Source organism: Centroberyx affinis, unplaced genomic scaffold (genome assembly GCF_046629955.1).
Source record: "Centroberyx affinis isolate AG114_WGS23_722 - 3 ecotype Tasmania unplaced genomic scaffold, CSIRO-AGI_Caff_v1 ptg001738l_1, whole genome shotgun sequence".
In the NCBI taxonomy this organism is placed as follows: domain Eukaryota; kingdom Metazoa; phylum Chordata; class Actinopteri; order Beryciformes; family Berycidae; genus Centroberyx; species Centroberyx affinis.
Window position 1 is genome coordinate 133,254 of NW_027280142.1, and position 13,169 is coordinate 146,422.

At 42.7% G+C, this 13,169-nt stretch overlaps 1 protein-coding gene across 1 annotated transcript in view; it reads right to left on the reverse strand.

The window, feature by feature from the left end:
- chchd6b (coiled-coil-helix-coiled-coil-helix domain containing 6b) overlaps positions 1-13,169 on the reverse strand; it is a 61,084-nt gene that overhangs the window by 18,802 nt on the left and 29,113 nt on the right. Inside the window, exon 6 of the mRNA XM_071528914.1 lies at positions 8,321-8,391. Coding sequence (XP_071385015.1) covers positions 8,321-8,391 — 71 coding nt within the window. The remainder of the gene's footprint in view (positions 1-8,320; positions 8,392-13,169) is intronic.

A 13,169-nucleotide genomic window follows, 5' to 3' on the forward strand; every position in this document is an offset into this window, starting at 1 on the left:
ACAGAGAATATTGAAAGCTACACTGAAAAATCAAAATGCTATTGTGTTGTATTAGCCAGCTTAAAATCTGTTGCCAACAGTTTCAATCACGTGATTAAAATGATATCACTGGTTAATGTCAGATTTCGCACTTTGACAGTTGGTGGCCATTGTGAATTACTCCCTAGGGACTAAGAGATAACAGCAACAATAGCCCCAAGGCATTAATCCAAGCCCAAGTAAAAAAAAAAGAAAAGAAAAAAAAGAAAAAACTCTTTCTTCTCTCTATTCAACAAGAGAAATTTTCTGATAGCAGGAGTGTTTTAATAATGGAATCTGAAGCAGAAAATTGCCTCTGCTAATCTGCACCAACTGCCTCGTTTGACTGAAATTAAAGGTGAGCTCTTATTAGAAAAACATTAGCCGCCCCAGCTAGTTTGATAGCTAACTTCTGTAGGCAAAAGAGCCAAAACAACACTCCAATTGCTTTCTGCCTGTGACGCTTTGCATAAATAAGTGCCGTGTCAAGGGAGAGAGATTAGGCTCAAATCGTTAAAGTTTCTCATTATTTTTTGTCTCACCTTGGCAGCGTGTGGTTTTTATGAAGAAAGCTTGAGTTCTGCGCCACTGCAAAGCCTGACATTGGGGAATAAAGCAATAAGAAGAAAAGGGAAAGATCATAAGGGCGTAGCATTTTATTATTCTCTCTGTGTATAAGTTGGTGGGTGTTTGTGTTTGTGTGTGTGTGAGGTGTGTGAGAGGTTATTAATGTATGATGACAAGGATTTGGGTTCCTCTAAACCAGCAGCCCTGGCAGCATACTTCTGATTTTTAATATTACGCTGAGTGGAGGGGAAGAGAAGAGAGGATCAAAGATGTCATGGCTGGGGTGAGATCAAAGGAAATGACAGAGCATGTCTCTTGTATTGTTAGAGGCTTTATAAAGCTTTTATGATACTGTCATAAGGATAACGTTCGTGACATTATATTTTAGCTTGTGGAAATCTTACTTGCAGAATCACATAAAATCAAAACTACAAATTTTGTCCATAAGGCTAACACAACGCTGTCTGAACACTGACATAACTCAGTAGCTATGATTATTCTGGTAGTCATTATAATAATAACTTATCCCACCATTAAACTTATGCAGCAAGCGTAATCCTGAGCTCACAAAAACAATGTGACAATATGACAACACCCCAAAAAACTTCACGAAGTTTAATCTCAACTCCCTGGAAACACTTTACAAAGTCTGTCTCTGTCTCAAAAGGGAATAGCAATCAAAAACAACTACAAGCCGTGGACTGAAGACAGACAGAGCTCCGCCCGTATCTTCATACGCTGACAGGTGGAGTGCTGAGGGGAGATAGGAGTGTAGGAGAACAATTCACACTCTGTTAGCCTGGCTGATTGATCCCCACCGAACTCCCTTAGTGGGAATATGGGGAGAGAGAGATGGGAGGGGATAAGGAGAGTGTTTCATTAAAACAGGTGACATGCGGGAACAAGATAAGGTGCGCATGTGCACGTGTGTTTGTGTGTGACATCTCAGCGCTGATAACTTTTCAATCAGGAGAACTTGCGGTCGGACGGCTCACTCGAATCGCGAGTGACGTGGGGTGAGACATGCTCTTTGGAGCGTTCGACTGCTATCAACCTCCATCGCTAGCCTCTTTATCGACAACAATTTCAATTCCAGTTCTGTGTCATTTAATTTGTAAGGTATGTTTTTTTTTTTTAACAACTTAACTTTTCCTCTGAAACACAGTGTCCGCACAGGGAAAAAGAGTAATGCAATTTCACTGGGTGAGCAAATTATTCTGCACAATATAATATACTGTTACCACATTACTCGCTCACTTAAGCCTCTCATGGTGGACGCTGCATTGCATATAACCCATAGCAACCTATAGCATACCTGGCTGAATGCATGCAGAGTGATAGGTACGGTCTATTGTCCTGGTGTCCTTGTACCATTTGTGCCAATATGCAATTATATCACTACAGAAAATGTTGATACTTTATGTTCCTGTACCAATGTATGTTTTACACATAATAAAGGCTATGGCCCAAAGAAAATGTGCTGTTTAATGCAGTGGTGAAAAAAAGAAAAGTATAAGCCAGTGCTGAGATGAAATTAGATTTGTGGATGGAGTGATGAGCAAAACTGGGAGCAAGACCTGTCTAACTCCACACTGGTCTAATTGTACAGACCAGTAAATTTGACCAGTGTGTGTATTTGTATTCTTGTGCACGGCTGTGTTTGTGTGTGTACGCATTAGAGAAAGAGAGAGAGAAAAAACAAATCGCTCCACTCCTCCGAACTCGCGATGGCTGTAAATAATGTCTGTAACCATAGTAACCATAGTTACTTCAGACTGATATGGTGGCTACCATCTGTGTTTTCAATTTACTTGACACTAGTAACACCAGTAACCAGAGGCATCAATTTATCCGTAAGATTTCAAACACCCTCTGGTTTCTTTTGGTACCGCTTTGCTTTTTTTGTATTCTCTCCTCCGCCCATACACTTCATATCAATGTTGTCTCCCGTTGCAACCACAGCAATCCTCTGCCATCCGTCATTTCTTCAAATGAACGAGGAGGGAACGTTATATAACCTAAGTAGCGCCGCACCTTACGTCACTTAACAACCACTTGTCCAGTGCGCTTCTGGTACACACTATGCAGACTAATAGCATCCGCACTCAAATTTGGTAGCCATTACTTGAATTTTTCAGGTAGTGAGTGCGGTTGCAGAATGTGGTTGTCACTCTCCTTAATAATCGAACTGTCTGTGAACCTTGCAGGATTGAGCACTCCAATGAGGAGGGCCAACCGTATATAGCTGCAGTGTGTACGTAGCCTATTATGTACTCTAGACTCAGGGAGGGAATCAGAGAGGCAGAGGGAGACTGTGCAAGTCACTGTAGCTCTCTCTCTTAATAGTGAATCTTTGTTTGACCACAGCGCAGACAGATCCTGTCTCTGGTAATGGCTAGGCTTTTACTTCTTTGGAAGACACAGAGATCCTGGAGTACAGTAAGCTACAAGCCCGCCTCACTAATTGAACATGCTACACAGGCATACACAGGAATGAGTAGACACATTTAAAGCAGATATAACAAAGTGGGGTTCTAACTACAAACTGTCAGCGGTTACTTCATGGTGAATCATAGCACAGACATACACCTGAGGTTCACTTAGGATCTGTCTTTGCTAACACTTTGAGGGTAAAAAGGTTTTTTAAGAGGATTAATGGATTTTTCAGATCTTAAGGTAAGCTAAGCTGCAATGTTATGGGTCTCTTAGCTGAGGTGTTTTTGGAGAATATTTGTAGCTTGATACCCCAAGGCAAAGCTAATGGATGAACTCCTCTGAAATGCCTCATGTACTTGGGCAAGGCAAGCAGCAAATGGCAATAGATAACATTTTAACACTCAGTATGTCTCCACTGGAGGAAAATGTTTTGAAGACTGACATGGTCTATGTAGGAAAACTGAAAGAAGGAAACATCCCAGGGGGTTTTGAGTTTTCATGCCCTGGTGTTCACAAAGTATCCTTCCAGACTGTGTTCATTCATGGGTTTTTGTACATAAAATTATCCATGAAGACAAACAGGCCTCTCTGAAATGATTTGATTTGGCACTTTTTTAAACTGTTGCCCTCAGACTGAATGTATCTGGTCCTGGAATCATGGCTAGGTACAGGGTAAAGAAATGGCAGCCACAGTGGGACTAACCAGCCAGCCTCTACAACTCATCCAGAGCTGCTTCCCACCTCGTCTTCAACCTCACCAAACTCTCCCATGTCACTCCCCTCCTACACTGGCTGCTAGGGCTGGGCGATATGGACCAAAAATCATATCTTGGTATTTTTAGGCTGAATGGCGATACACAATATAATAATATACAATATATCTCTGTATTTTCTAAGAATTGGGCTAAATGTTCAGTTGTAAGTAGGGCTGGGCGATATGGACAAAATCAAATATCACAATATTTTTGACCAAATACCTCAATAGGGATGACTATTGGTGCTTTCACAAAATATTTACACAATGAGATTTTTGATAAATAATCATCAGTAATGTGGATATAATGACTCAGTGGGTAAAGGCAAATAATAGAACAGCTAGAACAGTCTGGTAAGTTCAGAAAATGACATCACTTTACTGTAATGCAGCCTTTAAAACCAGGAAAAGACAACACTTATGCCATATCACGATATTACGATATCCAAAATCTAAGAAGATATCTAGTCTCATATCACGATATCGATATAATATTGATATATTGCCCAGCCCTACCGGCTGCCCATTGTTTTTTGTATCAAATTAAAAACCCCAGTGCTGGCGGACAAGGCTGTGAGGGGATCTGCACCCCCATACCTCCTCGGTCTAGTCCCACACACCAGACTCTGCTCTGCGTTCTGCCACTGCCGGCTGCTTTTCTTAGCATCTTGGTGGAAAAATGCTCTTTTAAATTGTGTGTATATGTCAAATAGCATAATGTAAATATTCTGTGCTTGCTGGGTTCAAGAGTCAAACTCTGAATCATTTGCCAATCCTGGGATTAGAGCCCAGCACCCTGCATGAAGGTCTGCTGCTCTACCAAGTGAGCTAAAGCACCAGTGTGGCTGCCTGAGAAACATATAAGTATTGTATCTCTGTATTCTGTGACTATATGCGCAGTGTTTGGGTTTTTTTCTTGGTGCTGACTGACTCTACCAACTGACAGATGACTTATACCCTTACATATTGCATTTATTTTATTAGCATTTCACTCTTATGTGATCTTTCTATGGTCACAGGAATATTGTAAGGACTCTAAGGTCCTGACTGTTGCACTCCTTATTAGGGTTAGGGTTAGTTGCTTGTCATTTTGGTGAGCTTCAAATTTAAGTTTATTCTACCGTTGCATTTGTTGTAGGACATTCTAGATAAGAGCAATGCAAAAATTACAATGTAAAAAGTCTATCTTTATCAGACAGTGGTTTGGCCTGCACATCTCTCTCAGGACATACAGGATGCAGTATAACCAATACAACCAATACAGTACATACAGCCTCAAGAGAGGAAAGGATGTGGCAACAAAAGAAAGCATTTTTCACAAAACCAGGAAAAGAGAGAAAAGGGGAGAGGAAAAGAAAGAGCTTGAATCAAAAAAACAGAAAAGAAAGAAGACAAAGGTAGAAACAGTCAGACGCAGTGAGAAAAAGGAGCAGAGGCAACTAAAGAAAGACAGAAAAGGGTAGAGCAATGGATAGAGAGAACAAAGAGGGAATATGATAGAAATAGCAAGTGAGAAAGGAAAAAGAGACAGATTTAGAGGCAGAATTGGGGACAGGGACAGAATCTGTGACAAAGACAGAGAAAGAGACAGGAAAAGAGACATACAGTAGCTAGTTGAAGTGTTGGGCTGTGCTGCAGGCCCTCCACTGCTTCCCCTCCCTTCAGTAGTGGGTAAATAGAATAATTACTGGGTGGTCAGTGTAGTGTGAAATGACAGCGTGACCACGGCACAATGAAACACTGCCCAAATACTGACAGAACATGATGAGCACATGGCTGCCTGAATACAAAGTGTGCCTGTAGTGTGGCAGAGATAGAGAGAGGGAAAAGGGGTGGAAGTTTGTGTGTGCATGTGTGTGTCTTTGTGTGTGTGTGTGTGTGTGTGTGTGTGTGTGTGTGTGTGTGTGTGTGAGTGTGTGTGTGTGTGTATAAACCACAGCAGAGGCACTGAAAAATAATGAGCAACACACTGTGGCTGGACAAAATGCTCCTCCTTCAGCGAACTCATGCTGAAATAATCTTCTAACCTCTTCAATGCAGCAACGGAAAATTGGAATTTTTTGTTAATGTAATAAGTTACACAAAAATTTGGGCCTGAATTGGATGCCATTCAACCCAGTGGACCAGGTGCATGAAGATGGCAGCCTCGTACCCATCATACAGTGCAAGGATGGCAAAGTGTCCAAACACCAACTTTAACCATTGCCAGTTCAGAGATGCTGGGAATGCGTTGGGCTGTGGGATGGGTGGGACGACCAAATTATGTCAAACCAGAGGGCTGACATCATTATGCCCCGGGTCCATTAGCTCCATAGTACTACTACTGTTGTTACTTCCACTACTACAGCTACTAATAACAACAATAAAACATCTATTAGGTGACTTCTAGGACAAAAAGGAAAATGGAAATTAATGTCACAGTTGTTGACATTATTTAACTTACATTAGCAGGTCCAAGTGCATTGTTTTGCTCTCCCTGACGGTCTTTGTCTCTTGAAGTTTATTATGGCTGTTTTGCTACTTTTCCATGTAGCAAAGCACTACTAGCTAATTTGGATCTGCACACGCACGCACACACACACACACAGAGGCACGTGCACACACTCCCACACACACACGCACACAGAAACCAAACTAGCATTCTCACCTTGTTAGGAAATAATAGATGTATGCAGATTACAATGATATTGTAGAGAGTTCGTTGAGAATCCAATCATGCCCCTGCGCCAGGATCACATCAACAAACCATTAAATGACTTCAACCACAAATTTACTCTGCCTTCATTATCCAATGGAAAGGTCTCAAACTAATCAAATACAGGTGTGTGGTCTGTATACATAACAAACTGCAAGGAAAGAGGAGGAGGAAAGGAACACTTGCTGTATCAACAATGAATTATTTCACAACCGTGGCTCAACTTTCAGAACAGAAAAGTGTACTCAAACAAGGGCCTGGCGACCATTTTTAAAACGTTAATTAATTAAACACTTACTAATTAAACCAATATTAAATTACAGTGCTGTTCTGCAGGGAGGGCTCTCTCATTTTTCTGATTTTTTTTCTTTTTTCTGGCAGATCTTGAGTGCCACATGAGACTTAGATACATTTAACACTGCAGACTGGTGAAAATATTTGGGGAAAACATCACTATCCTCACTGGTTATCAGCACATATGTAGACATATGTAGAAATATGTTTAAAGTGAGAGAATTCAAGTTTTAAGGGTGTACAGCAGGACATGAACGCGAGAGAGAAAGAGAGAGAGAGGATGGGGGGTAGGGAAGGAAAGGCTTAACGGGTTGATGAAAACGCTGAAATCCAAAAGGTGAGGATGGAGCAGGTGAAAATAACACAGTCGGAAAACGAGCTGAATTAATTAGCCAGCTTTCATCGGTTTAGTGATAATCATTCACCGTGCACATGGGAAAAGGGAAAATGAATGGCTTTCTGACTAAATTGGATTCACTGAGCTCTCTCTCCTTCCAAAGAGGGGTTAGAATGGGTGTGCCAGCGCCAGTGTGGTGGCAATCCAGTTTCGAATCAAACTGACCTGGTTTTGACAGCAAGTGAGTTCTGAACTCTGCCATCCCAAAGGACAACTTCCGCTCCTTGCAAAATCCTGCTCTTTCCATTTTCCTACCTGGAGATTGTGGCTGCTCTTTACTGGACAAAACTCTCCCTCCAAAATGCCAAGTCTGTTGGTAGCCAATTTACTGCCATGATTGCCACCCTGGTGGTTGCTACAGCACTCAACTACCAGTGACATTTTGTATCTCTGAGGTGGAATAGCAAGAGGTGTAGTGTAACGTTATAAAAAAAGAACACAAAAGATGTTAATGTCAAAATTATAATACTCATTGGAAAGAGTGGAAAGTGGACTGTTTAATATTCCCAATATGCCACATGAACTCTGCATTTCTGTACAAAACCATACACCAGATGTAGTGCCCATGTCAATTCCATTCACAACAGAGAATGCGTATCCCACACCAGCTAATCAGCTTTACACAATTCAAGCTGTCTTTCTGAGCACAGGAATTAATAACAGTGGAATGAAACCACAGAAAATTACACTCTTTCACACATTTCATAATTTCCCCTCATTCTTGGCCATGGCTTACAAATAAAAGGGTAATTTACAGATAAGGAGAGACAAAGAAAGAAAGAAAGAAAGAAAGAAAGAAAGAAAGAAAGAAAGAAAGAAAGAAAGAAAGAAAGAAAGAAAGAAAGAAAGATCCCAACGCTTTAGGGCTGGAGTGGGTGATACTGACTTGTAGATGACAGGTATTGTACTGTCCTCTTTATAGGCTTCTCAACAGACTAGCGGGAGATTTATTTGGAGATTATTTACGAGTATATCCACCAAATTCAACCACACACAAGTCACCTTGCCCTGACGTATTGGGAGTCATCTAAAATAGGCTCATATAATAAGGACATAATTGGGCTGAGGAAGCAATAAGCGAGCAACAATATAATGAGTGTTCTGAAAGGTTCTTTCCAGCACTGAAAATGTTGCCGTAAGGCTTATTCACAGTATTTACCGGATGTGAGCCTCAGCCTTGGTAGCTGCCTGGTTGTACTGTTCAGTTGTCTGCTTGTAGTTGTCAAGGTTCTGCAGAGAGAGAGAGAGAGAGAGAGAGAGAGAGAGAGAGAGAGAGAGAGAGAGAGAGAGAGAGAGACAGAGAAGACAGAGAGAGGTGAGACAAGTCATATTAAGGCAGTATTTTATTGCTCTGCAGACTTTCCACCTTACATTTTTTTTACCTGACTATAATGAATGTTCTCAGGAAGTGGGCTGCTCAGGCATATGCTGTTATTAATGATGTGACAACTTGTTCCCAGGCTTTAACAATTTCCAGATCACAGCATTATAAAAAAAAAAAAAGAGCGTTAAAAAGAGAATGAATTTGGTCCAAGTCAAAGTCTTCAAATCAAGTCCCGCCAATTAGAGACTAACAACTTGCACGTTTAAGCAATATTTCCAGGGTTACAACTATTTTATCGACTTCCAATGAGTCAAGCCTCATTTCAAGCTCTAATAAGCCCACAATGATAAGCTAAATGCGTAAAGCACCATCTGAAATGTCACATTCGTTAAATTAGCAACCTTTAAACCTTACGGCACCGCTAACAAATCTGAATGTTGATGGCCTGTTGGCACCCCATAAAGTTTTATTTCATGCGAGGAACAGTGGCATTTAAACAGCAATTACTACATAGATGGAACCCGTGCCTAGAGGGCATGGTCATAGCACCTTCATCAGTGGCCATGGTGTTAACTACACTGCACTGTGGTTAGAGCTGCTTGCAAGGTGATGTGCTGGCTACGAATGATAGTCAAGAGTGGGTAGTAATCAAACCAACATATTCTGAAATATTTTTGTGGATATTTGGGCATGAGCGGTGCTGATTCTGGCTCTGGAAAATGGTAATCTGTGTTTATGTTATCTGCCCTCACCATATGGTATACAGTCTGTTCTCTAGAATGAGTCCAAGGTGTGCAGTATTTTCAACCCAGCTGACAACCAAGAGTATTGAGAATATGTTTCAGGTCATCGGTCCCATGAGATAAATGATCACCTAACAGACTTTGTGTCGGAACCTGTGAAATATGGTTTGCCTAAAATACCCCAAACACAAAGCCAATCTCTCTCCTCTCCCTCTCTCACACACATTCTCCCCTCCACCCTGTGCAGTAATCACCATTTTAAACCAATAACCACAGCACCCGTGCTTTTCCTTAATTATCCCGTATATTCCCAATAGATGGGGTGATAGGAGAGGAAGATAATTGAAGTGAGTGAGCGGGGAAAGAGATGGGATCAAACACAAACCTCCTCTGCAATCCCTAGTCCTCTATTCCTCCAGTGCCCCTAGTCATTTTCATATCTCATTATTTCACACTGATCCGCAGACATGGTACTCCTGATCTTAATGTCTGGTTTTGGAGAAGATTGAGGTAAAGTCATAGCCATCTTTCCAGTAATCCTACCTGGTACTACTCACTACAATGTAATAATCTGCCCCTCTCTCTTCTCTCCTTTTCCTTAGAGGAAAGACAATGATGCGGGAGTCACAGGCCTAGTGTGGAGGAAGGAAGGAGGAAGACTGAAAATAACGCAAAGTGAAGGACTTCATACAAACTGCTTTGTAAGGATACAAACAATGTGAATTTGTCCAGGTAGAGTTTACCTCTCTTCCCTCTTCTGAGTTTGTGTTCCATTTTACCTGACCAGCTGCATCCTGTAGTGGTATTTCACAATGTGAAAATGCCAAACATCCCTGGGTGTAAGTCTTTATCCCTGCCAGTTATGTTTGTTGGCTGTGCTATATTGGATTATCCAGGACAGGACTCAGGATTAGGCTCCTGTTGTCACTAAGTCTCCCTATTGCCGGTGTATCTGGACTGGGTTTAAATGCCACACCTCCACAGGGGGGCAACTACAGCAGCTCCAGAGGCTGAGAGCAAAGAAAGTTAACTTCATGCCAACTTACTGGCTAAGGTCCCTTCATCCCAGCATCATGTACCTATGGTATTTCAGACCTCAGCCTTCCTGGTCAGATGTAGCATTATAGCTACTGAGTATTAAAAGTTAAAAATAAATGGCCTGTGATTTACCTTCATTTGACAGTGGTAGAGACAAAACCCTAGCTTCATGGACATTAAAAAGGCAGGAAGTCTCACTTCTTGTTGGAGAAGAGTTAACTAATACTTTGGCTGGCTCTCTGGGAATACGTAGTAAGACGTTACTGTAGCCAGATGTTAGCGACTTAGCCTTTAGCTCCAGGCCAAGGGCTCAGTGGGTACACTCAGCAGAGGAAAGCTGAGCTGAAAGTTGAAAGTCGGCGCTTAGCCTTGTGGGACAGCTAGCGTTCGAGCCAAGATGAAAAAGGGTCCACAGGGGCTTAAAGCCCATAGGTCCCACGGATTATGGGGGACAGAGGGAGTAGGGCACAGAAGATAAGGGGTACAGCTAGCAGCTGGTTTAAAGGTGAAGTGAACTTCTAGCAGATGATGTCCATTTTCTGCAAAAAGCTCCGTCCCTGAGGTCTGGAGGTGTCAGGGAGCAGGTGATGTTGAGGTGAGGTAGTGACAGAGGTAGCAGAGGAAGGCTTGTGGTTGTGGGGATTGGCAACCTGGCATTAACTGAGAGGTGAAATGGTTTACAGTGTGCCACCAGTTTCTCATCTCATGTCTCAATTCTCTGCTTTGAGATTTATGAAATGGGAGATGGGAAGGATGTTGTTCCAGAAGTTACTTAAGTAACTCACATCTCTGGTCCTACTAATGGGACAAGGGAATATGTGGAGAATGAGAAGAGAGGGAAGTGTGATGGTAGCGCTTGGATTGACAGAGGTACAGTGTATACAGTTGAAACGGTAGGGGAGTGGGATGTTGTGTGTTGTGTGTGTATGGCGGCATGTGTTTGTGTGTCTGCATTGACACAATAGCCCCCCTGAGCAACAGCCCCAACCCGGCTCTCATGACACCAGGGAGGTGGCAGCACTATCACTGGCATACACACACTCTGAGCTCTTCCCAGTCATCTGCACCAGTGGGGACAAAAGCCCAATGTGGAGAGACAGAAAGAGGGGGAACGATAACCCTCAATGGGGGAAAACAAGGTTTTGGGGGTGTTGGAGAAGCTCATGGAGGGGATTAGTGTGAGTGCATGTGTGTTGTGTGTGTGTAAGCTTGCATACATGCAGGTGTGTGTTAAATGTGTATGTATATGTGTGTGTGTACATGGCTGTGTTCAGTTGATCCTTGCATGCACACTCGTCTGAACACCCTCCAGCAGCTGTGGATTGAGATGGGCTGATGTCAGGATTTGGGGTGGGGGTGGGGTGGGGGGTTTCACGCTCCACACTCGGACGGCGGCGGATTAATTTTTTTTTCGGAGGCAGGAGTCGACAAAGGGGGGAAGAGGGGATTAAAAGAGGTGAATTTTAAACGGAGACTTGTTTACAGAGTCGCTGGGGATGTTGCCACAGGAAGACAGATATACTCCACCTGTACACTAGGAAGAGATTAGGGAGGCATCCGCAAATAGAGAGAGAGAGGGAGAGAGGGAGAGAGAGAGAGAGAGAGAGAGAGAGGAGAGAGAGAGAGAGAGAGAGAGGGAGAGAGAGAGAAAGAGAGAGAGAGAGAGAGAGAGAGCTTGGCACAGAGAGAGGAAGACACAGAGGATGTGCTGGTATGTTTGGGAGGGTGCTACCGTTGCGTGTTTGAGATTTCCAATTTGTCTTTTTGTGTGTGCGTTTGTGTGTGTGTGGAGGAGGGGGAATGCAAAGCTGTGCATTGAATTGGCCACTCTATCACAATTACCTCTGAAGTGACAGCAGGCACACAAACCTGTCACAATAAACACACACACACAGACACACAAACACACAAGCTGTTTTCTCATTTGTGTCAGTAGTGGACTCAAACAGCATCCAGAGCCTTTAGACAAACACACTGTGGGTTGTTATCACCTTTCATCCCTTTGGCAAACTGGACACCAGTGTGTGATTTTGTGTCTGTACGTGTTTCATATAGGGAGTCAACACACACACATACACACATACACACACACACACACACACACACACACAAGCGCAGCCAAGTTATCAGCCTATTAAGGGGCAGCTGCTAAGCCAGAGTAAAATGTTGATTCAGGAGAAGATCACACACCAATTACCAGTGGATTCTCCCTCTAATCTGGCTGGCCTTACCTTTGGCTTGATTCTTTGCTTCAGACCATCAAGACATCAAAACAGCCCAATTGCATGTGTACGTGTGTGTGTGTGTGTGTGTGTGTGTGTGTGTGTGTGTGTGTGCTTGTTTTTGAGTTTGAGTGTGCATCTCAGTATGCAGTTGCAAAAATCAATGAGGTTCTAGGGAAAAGCTCCAACCTCTGAGTCTATCTAAAGAATAAAGGCATTGACTGGTATGCACGCTCAGACAATAGCATTCATCAGCTAAAGATTTCCGCTCTGCACTAACAGGATCTGATACAATACTGATGGTGAAGGAGGCTAAACTGTGGCAAGTGTCATTGAGGACACGCCTCTATCACAAATTATGTCAAAAGTGAAACATATTACTCTTGGCATTCAATTCGTGTCTTTGCGCTTATGGATGTGACAGATGTCAATGCGTCAGTATTCAAGTTTTAAGTGGCCATTTATTTCTGCCCAACTGGAATTTGCAACAGGTATGAGAGAACGAAAGGAAGAAAGATAGGCAGGAAAAAGGAGAGGAGGCATGAAAGGATGCCTGGATGAATGGAGTGATGGATTAGAAAATGAAGGAGATGAGCGGGGAGAAAGGGAGAGAGATGGACGCCGGCTCTGGATAGATTGTCTGTTTAATGCACAGTCCATATAGCCTCTTTATCTCTCTCT